Source organism: Suncus etruscus, chromosome 2 (genome assembly GCF_024139225.1).
Source record: "Suncus etruscus isolate mSunEtr1 chromosome 2, mSunEtr1.pri.cur, whole genome shotgun sequence".
In the NCBI taxonomy this organism is placed as follows: domain Eukaryota; kingdom Metazoa; phylum Chordata; class Mammalia; order Eulipotyphla; family Soricidae; genus Suncus; species Suncus etruscus.
This window is the reverse complement of record NC_064849.1, coordinates 168,730,088-168,743,505: the sequence shown is the minus strand read 5'-3', so window position 1 is coordinate 168,743,505 and position 13,418 is coordinate 168,730,088. Positions and strand designations below refer to the sequence as shown.

Here is a 13,418-nt window from a genome sequence, read left to right as displayed (position 1 = left end):
AGCTCAGTGGAAAGGGCACATGTCTTGCACATGTCTGAACTGAGTTTGGTTCCAGCATCCCTTATGGGCCCCAAAACTTGTCAGGAGCAATTTCTGAGTGTCGCTGAGTGTGGCTCCCAAACAATAAATAAATAAATAAATAAATAAATAAATAAATAAATAAATAAATAAATAAATAAACTTTATGTAGTAATTTTTAACATATTCAAAGGAAAATATATCATAATATATCCAATATCCAATGTAATTGTCACTCAGCTTCAATAATTATCAAACAATATAGCAAAACTTGTTTTCTTTATCCAATTATTTACTTCTCACTATTTTAGTACTTTTGAAAAGTTATCAGGCATCTTACAATTTTATTTGTATGTAGTTAAATAGCTTTAAAAGGAAAAATGATTTTGAATAATAACTGCAATGTAGGGGCTAGAGCTAAAGACAGTGGGAAGGGCATTTGCTTTGCATGCAGCCAGCCCAGAGTCAATTCCCAGCATCCCAAATGGTCCCCAAGCATTGCCAGGAGAAACTCCTGCAGAGTCAGGAGTAACACTTGAACATTGTCTGGTGTGACTCAAAAACGAACGAATAACTACAATGCCACTACAGATTATAACAATTTTTTTAATGTTAAACTTCCAGGGCTTTGAGTATTTTAAATTTCCAATTGTCTTGGGTGAGCTAACTGTTGTGTATGTGTATGTATGTATGCATACAATCTGTATGCATACAATTTTATTTGTTAGGATGTCTCTATTTCCAAACCAGTGTCATCCTCATTCTTGCTCTCTCCTCTTTCTCCTCTCTCCCCTCTCTCTCACGCTGTCTCTCTCTATCTCTGTCTCACTCTCATTTTCTGTCTTTGTATGTCAATGATGCCAGAATTCAAACCAGTTCAACCTCTGGGTGTCACCTGGCCTTTTGGCATTGCCATGTGTGGTCCTGAGAACCCCGCGATGCAAGGTTGGGTGACTCAGGTGGCCCCAGTCAGAGAATGCAGTGCTGCTCAGGCCTTAGCACTAAACTGCCCCGCAGGTTGACTGAGAAACTTTGATGTGAACCACAGCACTTCCAGGCACCATCCCAAGCAAACAAAATAAGAATACATCATAGTACCGTTATATACTAAGATCAAACATAATATGAAAATATATAATAATATATAGGTAATGGGGACTCGAGCAGTGGTGCAAGCTTGCACAGGGCTAACCTAGGACTGTGGTTCAATCCCCTGGCACCCCATATGGTCCCCCAAGCCAGGAGCAATTTCTTTTTTTTTTTTTTTTTAATTTTTTTTTTTATTTAAACACCTTGATTACATACATGATTGTGTTTGGGTTTCAGTCATAAAAGGAACACCACCCATCACCAGTGCAACATTCCCATCACCCAAGTCCCAAATCACCCTCCTCCCCACCCAACCCCCGCCTGTACCCTAAACAGGCTCTACATTTCCCTCATACATTCTCAATATTAGGACAGTTCAAAATGTAGTTATTTCTCTAACTAAACTCATCACTCTTTGTGGTGAGCTTCCTGAGGTGAGCTGGAACTTCCAGCTCTTTTCTCTTTTGTGTCTGAAAATTATTATTACAAGGGTGTCTTTCATTTTTCTTAAAACCCATAGATGAGTGAGACCATTCTGCGTTTTTCTCTCTCTCTCTGACTTATTTCACTCAGCATAATAGATTCCATGTACATCCATGTATAGGAAAATTTCATGACTTCATCTCTCCTGACAGCTGCATAATATTCCATTGTGTATATATACCACAGTTTCTTTAGCCATTCATCTGTTGAAGGGCATCTTGGTTGTTTCCAGATTCTTGCTATGGTAAATAGAGCTGCAATGAATATAGGTGTAAGGAAGGGGTTTTTGTATTGTATTTTTGTGTTCCTAGGGTATATTCCTAGGAGTGGTATAGCTGGATCGTATGGGAGCTCGATTTCCAGTTTTTGGAGGAATCTCCATATCGCTTTCCATAAAGGTTGAACTAGACAGCATTCCCACCAGCAGTGGATAAGAGTTCCTTTCTCTCCACATCCCCGCCAACACTGTTTATTCTCATTCTTTGTGATGTGTGCCATTCTCTGGGGTGTGAGGTGGTATCTCATCGTTGTTTTGATTTGCATCTCCCTGATGATTAGTGATGTGGAACATTTTTTCATGTGTCTTTTGGCCATGCGTATTTCTTCTTTGTCAAAGTGTCTGTTCATTTCTTCTCCCCATTTTTTGATGGGGTTAGATGTTTTTTTCTTGTAAAGTTCTGTCAGTGCCTTGTATATTTTGGAGATTAGCCCCTTATCTGATGGGTATTGGGTGAATAGTTTCTCCCACTCAGTGGGTGGCTCTTGTATCCTGGGCACTATTTCCTTTGAGGTGCAGAAGCTTCTCAGCTTAATATATTCCCATCTGTTAATCTCTGCTTTCACTTGCTTGGAGAGTGCAGTTTCCTCCTTGAAGATGCCTGTAATGTCCTGTAGTGTTTTGCCTATGTGCTGTTCTATATATCTTATGGTTTTGGGGCTGATATCGAGGTCTTTAATCCATTTGGATTTTACCTTTGTACATGATGTTAGCTGGGGGTCTAAGTTTAATTTTTTGCAAGTGGCTATCCAATTGTGCCAACACCACTTGTTGAAGAGGCTTTCCCTGCTCCATTTAGGATTTCCTGCTCCTTTATCAAAAATTAGATGGTTGTACGTCTGGGGAACATTTTCTGAGTATTCAAGCCTATTCCACTGATCTGAGGACCTATCCTTATTCCAATACCATGCTGTTTTGATAACTGTTGCTTTGTAGTACAGTTTAAAGTTGGGAAAAGTAATTCCTCCCATATTCTTTTTCCCAATGATTGCTTTAGCTATTCGAGGGTGTTTATTGTTCCAAATGAATTTCAAAAGTGTCTGATCCACTTCTTTGAAGAATGTCATGGGTATCTTTAGAGGGATGGCATTAAATCTGTATAATGCCTTGGGGAGTATTGACATTTTGATGATGTTAATCCTGCCAATCCATGAGCAGGGTATGTGTTTCCATTTCCGTGTGTCCTCTCTTATTTCTTGGAGCAGAGTTTTATAGTTTTCTTTGTATAGGTCCTTCACATATTTAGTCAAGTTGATTCCAAGATATTTGAGTTTGTGTGGTACTATTGTGAATGGGGTTGTTTTCTTAATGTCCATTTCTTCTTTATTACTGTTGGTGTATAGAAAGGCCATTGATTTTTGTGTGTTAATTTTGTAGCCTGCCACCTTGCTATATGAGTCTATTGTTTCTAGAAGCTTTTTGATAGAGTCTTTAGGGTTTTCTAAGTAGAGTATCATGTCATCTGCAAACAGTGAGAGCTTGACTTCTTCCTTTCCTATCTGGATTCCCTTGATATCCTTTTCTTGCCTAATCGCTATAGCAAGTACTTCCAGTGCTATGTTGAATAGGAGTGGTGAGAGAGGACAGCCTTGTCTTGTGCCAGAATTTAGAGGGAAGGCTTTCAGTTTTTCTCCATTGAGGATAATATTTGCCACTGGCTTGTGGTAGATGGCCTTCACTATATTGAGAAAGGTTCCCTCCATTCCCATCTTGCTGAGAGTTTTGATCAAGAATGGGTGTTGGACCTTATCAAATGCTTTCTCTGCATCTATTGATATGATCATGTGGTTTTTATTTTTCTTGTTATTGATGTTGTGTATTATGTTGATAGATTTACGGATGTTAAACCAGCCTTGCATTCCTGGGATGAAACCTACTTGATCGTAGTGGATGATCTTCTTAATGAGGCATTGAATCCTATTTGCCAGGATTTTGTTGAGGATCTTTGCATCTGCATTCATCAGTGATATTGGTCTGTAATTTTCTTTTTTGGTAGCGTCTCTGTCTGGTTTAGGTATCAAGGTGATGTTGGCTTCATAAAAGCTATTTGGAAGTGTTTCTGTTTGTTCAATTTCATGAAAGAGTCTTGCCAAGATTGGCAGTAGTTCCTCTTGGAAAGTTTGATAGAATTCATTAGTGAATCCATCTGGACCTGGGCTTTTGTTTTTCGGCAGACATTTGATTACTGTTTTAATTTCATCAATGGTGATGGGGGTGTTTAGATATGCTACATCCTCTTCCTTCAACCGTGGAAGATTATAAGAGTCCAAGAATTTATCCATTTCTTCCAGGTTCTCATTTTTAGTGGCGTAGAGTTTTTCAAAGTAGTTTCTGATTACCCTTTGAATCTCTGTCATATCAGTAGTGATCTCTCCTTTTTCATTCCTGATACGAGTTATCAAGTTTCTCTCTCTCTCTTTCTTTGTTAGGTTTGCCAGTGGTCTATCAATCTTGTTTATTTTTTCAAAGAACCAACTTCTGCTTTCGTTGATCTTTCGGATTGTTTTTTGAGTTTCCACTTCGTTGATTTCTGCTCTCAGCTTTGTTATTTCCTTCTGTCTTCCTGTTCTTGGGTCCTTTTGTTGAGCATTTTCTAGTTCTATTAGCTGTGTCATTAAGCTACTCAGGTAAGCTCCTTCTTCCTTCCTGATGTGTGCTTGCAAAGCTATAAATTTTCCTCTCAGTACTGCTTTTGCTGTGTCCCATAAGTTCTGAGAGTTTGTGTCTTTATTGTCATTTGTTTCCAGGAACCTTTTTATTTCCTCCTTGATTTCATCTCGGACCCACTGGTTATTGAGCATGAGGCTGTTTAACTTCCAGGTGTTAAAGTGTTTCTTCTGAGTCCCTTTGGAGTTCACAAATAATTTCAGAGCCTTGTGGTCAGCGAAGGTAGTCTGCAAAATTTCTATCCTCTTGATCTTATGGAGGTATGTTTTATGTGCCAGCATGTAGTCTATCCTGGAGAATGTCCCATGTACATTGGAGAAGAATGTGTATGCAGGTTTCTGGGGATGGAGTGTCCTATATATATCCACTAGGCCTCTTGCCAGGAGCAATTTCTGAGCACATAGCCCGGAGTAATCCCTGAGCGTCACCAGGTGTGGCCCCAAAACCAATGTATAAATAGGTTATGGTCATCAACAGCTGCTTTAAGGTTCATGTTTATAAATTTCTCTAAAGGTTCATTTTTATAAATTTTTCTAAAAGAATAGAATTATTTTCAATTCCTGATTAAACTGAATTTCTACTTAATAAAAATCTAAATGAAATAACCTGGAGTATACTTCCAAAACTTGTTAAAGTTAGTATGAAAAAAAGATTACTGTGTCAGTGCATAAAATCCCCTGCCTACGATTCCATCATTCTATGCCTTTTATGTATGCCTGTTGTTCTAATTTTGAATTTTGTGGCTTCTCCTCTAACCAGCAGAATTGTAATTAGTGTCTCCTCCCTAATGTGCTTCTGCATCTTGGTGTTTTTTTCCTTCTGTGGGAAAGTGAGGATGAAAAAGAATGGTCCAGGGGGAAATTTCTACTTTCTCTTCTTCCAGAAGATCAAATCATTTACTCCTGCTAACAGACAATAGCACAAGTTTTCCCAGTTACTTACTGAGGCTCTAGAGCACTCTACACATTGCTGATGGTGCCCCATCAATGCTGTTTCTCAAAGTGGCTTGTGCAAGTGGTGGCCTCGGCTTGCATGACTGCAGAACACTTCTTGTTATATGTGCCGCATCAACAGCACTGCAGTGGCAGAGTTTCAGCCACCAGGATTTTCTCAACTCTGTGTTGTTAGAAAGTCTCCAACTTTGTGTTATACCTCTTTCTTTTGTTTTTTGCTACTTCGACCCTCATGGAAACTCTGATCCTGAGACCTGAGGGGGGCACCAGGTTTGAGAAGGCCATACTTTTAAGGAAGGGCCTTTTCAAAAAAGCTACGGGGGGGGGGGGCATTTGAAAAGTAGCCTGTGCCCACAAAAAGGAGGGCATAAAGGAGCTGAAAGACTTCAGTCACCTGTCCACGAGGCACTGAGGAAAAAAGGAGATGTGGCATAAATATTAGTCTGAAGACATAAAGACCATATGCTTTAACATGTAAATCTGAAACTCGTTGGATAAGAGAAACAATGCTGGCTTTCCTATGACAAAGTCCACATTAGGTTTTAATGTATGCAAAAACAAAACAAAAACAAACACCCTCCCACACAAGTTTAAAAATCTTTTACATATGATTGTGTTGTAGGTAGATTGGTAGAGGGAGCCTAGTAATGTACTACTGGAGAAAAAAAAAATTGGGAAGAGATTGCCTAGCCTTGAAGGAGCCCAAAGACCTGAAGACCACATTCCCTTGAAATACAAATCCTGAACTCTTTGGAGAGATACCCAAATGCAAAATTCAAGGACACACCCAGACAAGAGTGGACACCTAAGAGGAGGAAAAGCTACAAAGGAATCCATGAGATCATGAAGAGACCATTAGCAGTACAAGGGATGAGATTGGGAAGGGATATTAATTAAATTGAAGGGATGCGATTATGAGGTCATCAACAGCACAAGAGCTAGATGATAGTACAGTGGGTAGGACACTTACTTTGCCTTTGCACACCCTCTTTGATGCCCCCCATCACATAAGGTTTCCTGAGCACCAACAGGACTAATTCCTGAATGTAGAGTCCTGAGTAAATCCTGAGCATCCTGGGTGTGTCCCCAAAACAAAAACAAACAGAAAAACTGCAAGGCCTCCCTGGGACAAAGTTCGGATTAACTTTTGTGCATGCAAAAATTCCAAGAAAAAAACATTTGGAAGAATTGTATTAAAGCTGGAAAGCTATTTTGGGCTTGATTTTCAAGCCCAGGTTTCCTCTTGTACAGTTAAGTTTGCTTGTTTCTATAGCAATCGGTTTGCTTTTTCTAGGCTGGAGAAGCCCAGGTTCTCTCTTACACATGTACTTTATTTCTCTTCCCTCACATCTTTCCAAATAAATTTCATCAATAAACATCATCTTGCTGCACTACTTCACTTCCTCCTAAATTTCTTTTATGTAAGGGAAGGCTATGGACCCAGAATACTTGAGATTTGTGTTAGATTAGATCAGGCTAGGAACTGACCTCATCCAAATCATGCAGTTTTCAGAGCATAGGTGGTTGAATTGGCTTGAACAGAGAGGGAGCACTTTTATGGAGTTCCCTTTCACTCCCCAATTTACCTGTCCACATGTAGCAGTTTGAAATATGATCAAATAGAATCAGTCAAGTAAAACTACAAGAAGAGTACAGAAAAAATTAATTCAAAGATACTCTGATAACAGAATTTTAAAAATCTGGAGGAAAATGTAAAATTATTACTATTATTATTAAATCAGAAAAGCACAGATATTGCTAAAGTAGTTACTTAATGCAATTATTTTAAAAAACACTTGAAAATTTACTTTTAAGGCAAACAAATGTAAACATATTCATCTTTTATTTTATTTTTAATAATATTTTTATTTAACACTATGGTTGAAAACATCTTAGTAGTTGGGTTTCAGTCATAAATTGTACACTCTTCTTCACCAGTGCAACTTTCCTGACACCGCTGTCCCCCTATCAAAGCTGGGTTGGCTGCGTGTAAAATAAGCACTGTCCTTGTACTATCTCGCTAGCTTTCCAAATCTAAGCTGTAGGACATGAAAAAAAAAGAAAACTATTTTAAAAAGTAAGAGCTAAAGCAAGAGGACAGCAGATATGGCTCTTATCTTGCATGTGACTGACTTGGGTTCAGTTTTTGGCATTCCATATCTCTGAGTACTGCCAGGAATGATACCCGAATACAAAGTTAGAAGTAAATCATGAGTACTGTCCAGTGTGACAAGAAAAGAAAAAAACAAAACAAAACAAAATCCAACCAAACAAACATTATAAGTACTTCAGAAAGTTCTGGAAATTGGGGGCTGGAGAGATAGCACAGCAGTAGGGCATTTACTTTGCATGCAGCCAAGATGGATGGTAGTTCAAATCTCGGCATCCCATATGGTCCCTCATGCCTGCCAGGAGCAATTTCTGAGCAAAGAGCCAGAGTAACCCCTGAGTGCTGCTGGATGCGACCCTAAACCCTCCTCAATCCCCCCTCCAAAAATTCTGGAAATGGTAGCAAATTTAAGTAGGCAAAGCTGAATTGGTAAGTAAGGTGATGAGTGCTCTAGCAATATTCTCAAAACCTATCCCCTAGTTATATTAAGCTATATCACTAACTTTTTAAAACTCTTCTGGTCTGCCTTTATCTCTTAAGCCAATCTTAACACAAATTTTATAGAGAGCAGTTTATTGACCATTTCTAATAAATTTATTCAGTATTTGTCTTATTTTAATTGCACATTTTTAACCTCAGTAAACCCATCTGAACCAAAAAAATTCCTGAGAAGGTTGAAAGGTTGAAGAAATTTAAAGTGTCAATCTATTGTTATGTTCTGTTAAATTTATAGACATACTCTGTGTCACCCTCAAACATTTACTTGGAGTGAACATAAAAATAGGTAACTCATTTGACCACAATTTACTATGCCAAAGAAGAATTTACCCTGAACCCTAGAATTCTTTGCACATCTGAACAGAAGAAAATTAGAATTAAAGACATAATAGCAGGGGCTGTAGGAGGAGAGAGATAGGGGGGCACTTGTGGTGGGAAGATTGCACTGGTGAAGGGTTTTTTTTTAACTGAAACCCAACTACAAACATGCTTGCAATCATCGTACTTAAAGATATTATAAAAATGACAACAAAAATTATCCTTTAAAAATAAAGAGAAGATGGTTCTTTATCTGCCATTTTGAGTATAATTTTTCAAAGTATTTATTTATATCATTAAAAACAGTATTTGTAGGAAATGTATAGCTTTCTGTAATTTTTACTAAACATTTCCTCATAAAATGGTCTGGTAAGAGAAGATTTTTCATATGCCTTTTGGCTGTATGGTTTCATTAAAGAAATGTCCTTTTATCTCTTCTTCCCACATTATTTTACTGGAGTTGTTAGGGATTTGAGGGTGTTGTTGTGATTTGCAAGTGATTCATATAACTAAGATGTTAATATTTCATCAATGAGTGGTGAAGAAATATTTTTGTAAGGCCAGAGTGGTGGCGCAGTGGTAGGGGGCATTTGCACATGGCTGACCTAGGATGGGCCAACATTCAATCCCCCACATCCCATATGGTCCCTAAGCCAGGAGCGATTTTTGATTTTTGAGCACATAGCCAGAGTTACACCCGAGCATCACCAGGTTTGGCCTAAAAACCAAAACAAATTTTTTTGCTCAGCATTTAGGGTATGTTTTTATATTATTCATTGTTTCTTCTATGGTGCAGAGCCTTTTTTTTATTTAATGCCTTCCCATTTTGTTGTTTGGCCAATGGCCAATAATTGTTACATGAAAAACTGTTCATCATTTATTATCATGAAAATTCAAATCAAAACAGTGGGATAGCCTCTCACACTCTTGAGACTGGTACATAACAGAAACAAATAAAAATAAAGCTGATGAGGACAAAGAAATTGCCATCCACTATTATTGGGATTGTAGACTGGTTCCAACACATTGGAAAACAATATAAACACATCTCAAAAAATTAAGAATTGAGTTTCTATACATTGAGAGATTACATTATTTTGCGCTTATTCCAATGGCCCACAAAACACTATTCCAAAAAACACTTGTGTTCCTATGTTCTTTCGTTGCAGTACTATTCACAATAATTAAGATCTAAAAATAATCCAGGCATTCTAGAATTATGGTTAAATGAAGAAACTGAATATCACACATACACACTACACACTCAGTTATAGGAAAAGATGAAATCATAAAATTGGTCCCTCTGTAGATAGGAGTGCAGTGTATAATGACGAGTTAAGTCAGTATTAAAGAGAAAGACAAAGTTTTATTTCTCTCATATGTAGGATATAATGTCATACTAAGCGAATAAAATGGCCAGAGGCAACATATCTGAGAGTATGTTGACAGAACTGAGCTTCCAGGGGTTGGGAAAAGTTGTACACAGAAGGGACCTTGAGATATCACTGGGGGAAGTGGTCTCTCTGGGAGTGATATTGGAGTGTAAACTCATTAAATGATTGAGAAGAGTAATGTTAATCATAGTACTTCAATTGAAAAAATATTCTGATAGATCTTGTTTATATATAATTTATTGTAATTAGAAATTTCTTTTTTTAGGAGTCAGTCCCTGCAGTGCATCAAGGCAATAATTTATTTATTTTCAGCGATCACTCCTGGTAGGGCTGAGAGTGCCAGGATTGAATCCAGGTCATGGAACCCAGGACAGCATGCAGAATATGCATTAGCTCTCTGGCGCCTGAATTTCAGTTTTTTAATCTGGTAAGTAAACATTTTAAAAATTAGGCAGGTCTACTGTGTCAGTCTTCTCTCCTTTCACTTATTCAGCATCAAAAACCTTTGTCTACTGATATTTTTCATTATCTACAACCTGACAAACACTTACTAAGTAGTGTTTTTTCCTTGGCATGATATGCCATTATGGAAACCCAGAAGGAAAACTTTCCTTTCTTTTCTTTTAGTGTGACAAACCAACCTTGTCTGGTTTCTTAGACTCACCTGTCAAACAGTTCTCCTCCTGTGACAAGTTCTAGGACCAGACTGATTTCTGTAGGAGTTTCAAAGATCTCTTTAAGTTTTATCTGAGGAAAGATGTATAAAGAGTATTAAGAATTGCTTATTGGGGGCTGGAGAGATAGTATAGTGGAGGACAATGGGTAGGATGGTTGCCTCGCATGCTGCCAACCTGGCATCCTTAGGGCCTCTGAGTACTCCAGGAGTGACGTAATTTTTATTTTGTAATCTTTAAAAATAACCAAACATTATCTATAAAACAACCCCTTATCAGAGTAAAATTTACGGGCTGGAATTAGTGGATAGAGCATTTGCCTTTCATGTAGCTGACTTGAGTTCAATAACCAGCACTCTATGATATCTTGAACACTGCTAGGATTAATTTCTGTGTGCAGAACCAGAAGTAACCCCTGAGTGTCATTGGGTATTGTCCCCAAGCAATCAAAAAACCAGGAGCGCTAGGGCCATAGCGGTGGCTCAAGCAGTAAGGACTCTGCCTTGCCCGCGCTAGCCTAGGGCAGATGGTGGTTCAATCCCCCAGCATCCCTTATGATCCCCCAAGCCAGGAGCAATTTCTGAGTAACCCCTGACCGTCACCAGGTGTGGCCCAAAAACCAGGAAAAAAAAAAGAGTAAAATCCTGGATTCTAAATAAGGATTACTCCAATTTCTAGTGCAATTAGCTATCTGCCATTCTTTTTATTTTTTAAAATGTTTCCTTGTTGTTTTAAAGATTAATTTAAGGTTTTATATTTACCTTTTAAGAAAAGAAACATTTAGAATCACTTCTTAAAATTTTGTTAAAAGATAATTTCTGCATTGATCCAGAATTTAAATATAAAACAACAATATAACAAAATAAATAATACTTCTTTAGATACAGGCATGATTACTGCAAGAGAAACAAATACCCTTTTCATGTAGTAAAGAACTTGGAATTTGGAGTTAAGGCTGAAGAAAGCCAGATTAAAGACTATAGAGATAGACAGGCTTTCTCTGTCAACAGAATGCTGCTGAAGAAGGAAAAACAATAATTTTAGGGACTGTCCAGGACAAAGTTTTCAGATCATTCCAAAAACCCATATAATTTTTAATATTTCCTCCATAAATTCCATACAATTACATTTGTATAAAATTTCTTATTAATTTTCCCTTGAAATAAAAAATTAAAATGTAAAAATGGTGACGGTACAATGCAAATTTGTCTATTGCTGATTCATAGCTCTCTCCCTCCATCATACAGTAATAACTCTGACTTTATTCGTGGCAGAAAAGTGTCTAGCCTTAAATTATATACCATACTGAGTTAGCCTCTCATACCAACCATGCTCCCTGTTCTCCTTGCTTCCATATAATTAAGGGTGATTTTGTGACCAATTAAAATATGAAGTGAGACGGGCCAGGAGGGCCTGGCCGGAGCTGCTTGGGGTCCCCCAAGGTCCGAGCCCTCGGCCTAGCTTCACTCCACCTGCGGCCCCCTTAGGACACGCCCCCAAAGTGAACCCTGAGAGGGCCCAGCCCTGACAGCGGGCACAGCTGTGGTTTGGGGCCCCCCTGTGCACCATAAATCCCCATTCTGGGGGGACACCTGGAGGTGTGGTCCAAATAAAGTCGCACTTCTGAGCCCCCCCCAAATAAAATATGAAGTGAATCACACTAGAATTGGAAATTCTTGTAAACTTTTACTCTTCTATTCAGACACCACTGGTTATATCTTACTATATCCAAAATATAGATCTAAATTCTTATGAATACTATGGAGTAGCCATTTGAAATAATTTGGAGGGAGGTAACAACTGGGGTTTTCAGAGTTCACTCTTGGCTCTATATTCAGGAATCTCTCCTGTAGTGCATGGCGAAACATATGTGAAGCCAGGGAACAAAACTAGGGTCAGATGTGTGCAAGGCAAATTCCCTACTTGATGTATTAGTACTCTGTTTCCTGGAATAGCCATTTGAAGACCATAAAATTGTATATCAATGGACTGAGAGTGATAGAACCAGTGGATGAAGTTTCTGGGTTCTGTCTGTACCTCTCAGTTGAATCAGCTCTAACCTCAATATACCCTCTCATGAAAATGTATTTAGACTACCATCTTCAATAGTTAAGACTTTGCCATTAAGCTTTTAATGTCATCTTTTGGGGGGTTTCAACTCTCAGAAAATGAGTAAAAATTTTTCTTTAAGTAGGTTACTCATTTTCTAAAACAAGTTATATATTGAAAATAACTATTTTGGTTTTTTCTTCACTTCATTTTCTGAGAAAGCTTTATGCCAGCCTCTTCTGAGTGTCTTTGTCTGGACATAGGCTAGAGAGAATCTTCTAAGGACATGTTAGTATTGCTATTAAGGTAAATAATTTACTTGTTTCTTAGAAGAGCCTATCAAGAATACTGAAATGATTTGGGGAAGCAATGCATTTTTTCACAATATTTATCACTAGTGACATATTAATAAGATAGATACACACAAAAGGAAAAGTGTTTTAGAGTGACACAAACCTCTTTTAATTTCAGTTATCTTTTTTTTGCATGGATAGAAAAGAGACAATGTATTGCTGCTCTATCAATGCTGACACTTTTTAAGGACTATTATTTTAAGATTTATTCAACTAAAGAATTGGGAAAAAAGCCAGAGCAATAACACAGCAGGAAGAGTGCTTTCCTTGCATGCAGCAGATCTGGGTTTAATCTCAGCTCCACATATGGTCCCTTAAACTGCACCAACCTCACAACCCCTGAGCACTGATCTAGGAGTAAGCCCTGAGCATTTCTGGGTGTCGTGCCTCTCACTCTCCAAAAATAACTGAAATAAAAGTAATCAGATAAGAAGAGATAGGTCACAGTGTTAGTTGTGGTGGGGAAAAATCCTTTTCATTTATCAGCAAAGAACAAAAATTTCATTCAATATCTGTGGAAATCATTTGAAAGAAC

At 38.0% G+C, this 13,418-nt stretch overlaps 1 protein-coding gene across 1 annotated transcript in view; it reads right to left on the bottom strand.

Annotated features, from left to right (window-relative positions):
• The window catches only part of CAMK4 (calcium/calmodulin dependent protein kinase IV), a 311,178-nt gene that overhangs the window by 99,679 nt on the left and 198,081 nt on the right, over positions 1-13,418 (bottom strand). Inside the window, exon 4 of the mRNA XM_049769138.1 lies at positions 10,472-10,554. Within this exon, the coding sequence (XP_049625095.1) occupies positions 10,472-10,554 (83 nt within the window). The remainder of the gene's footprint in view (positions 1-10,471; positions 10,555-13,418) is intronic.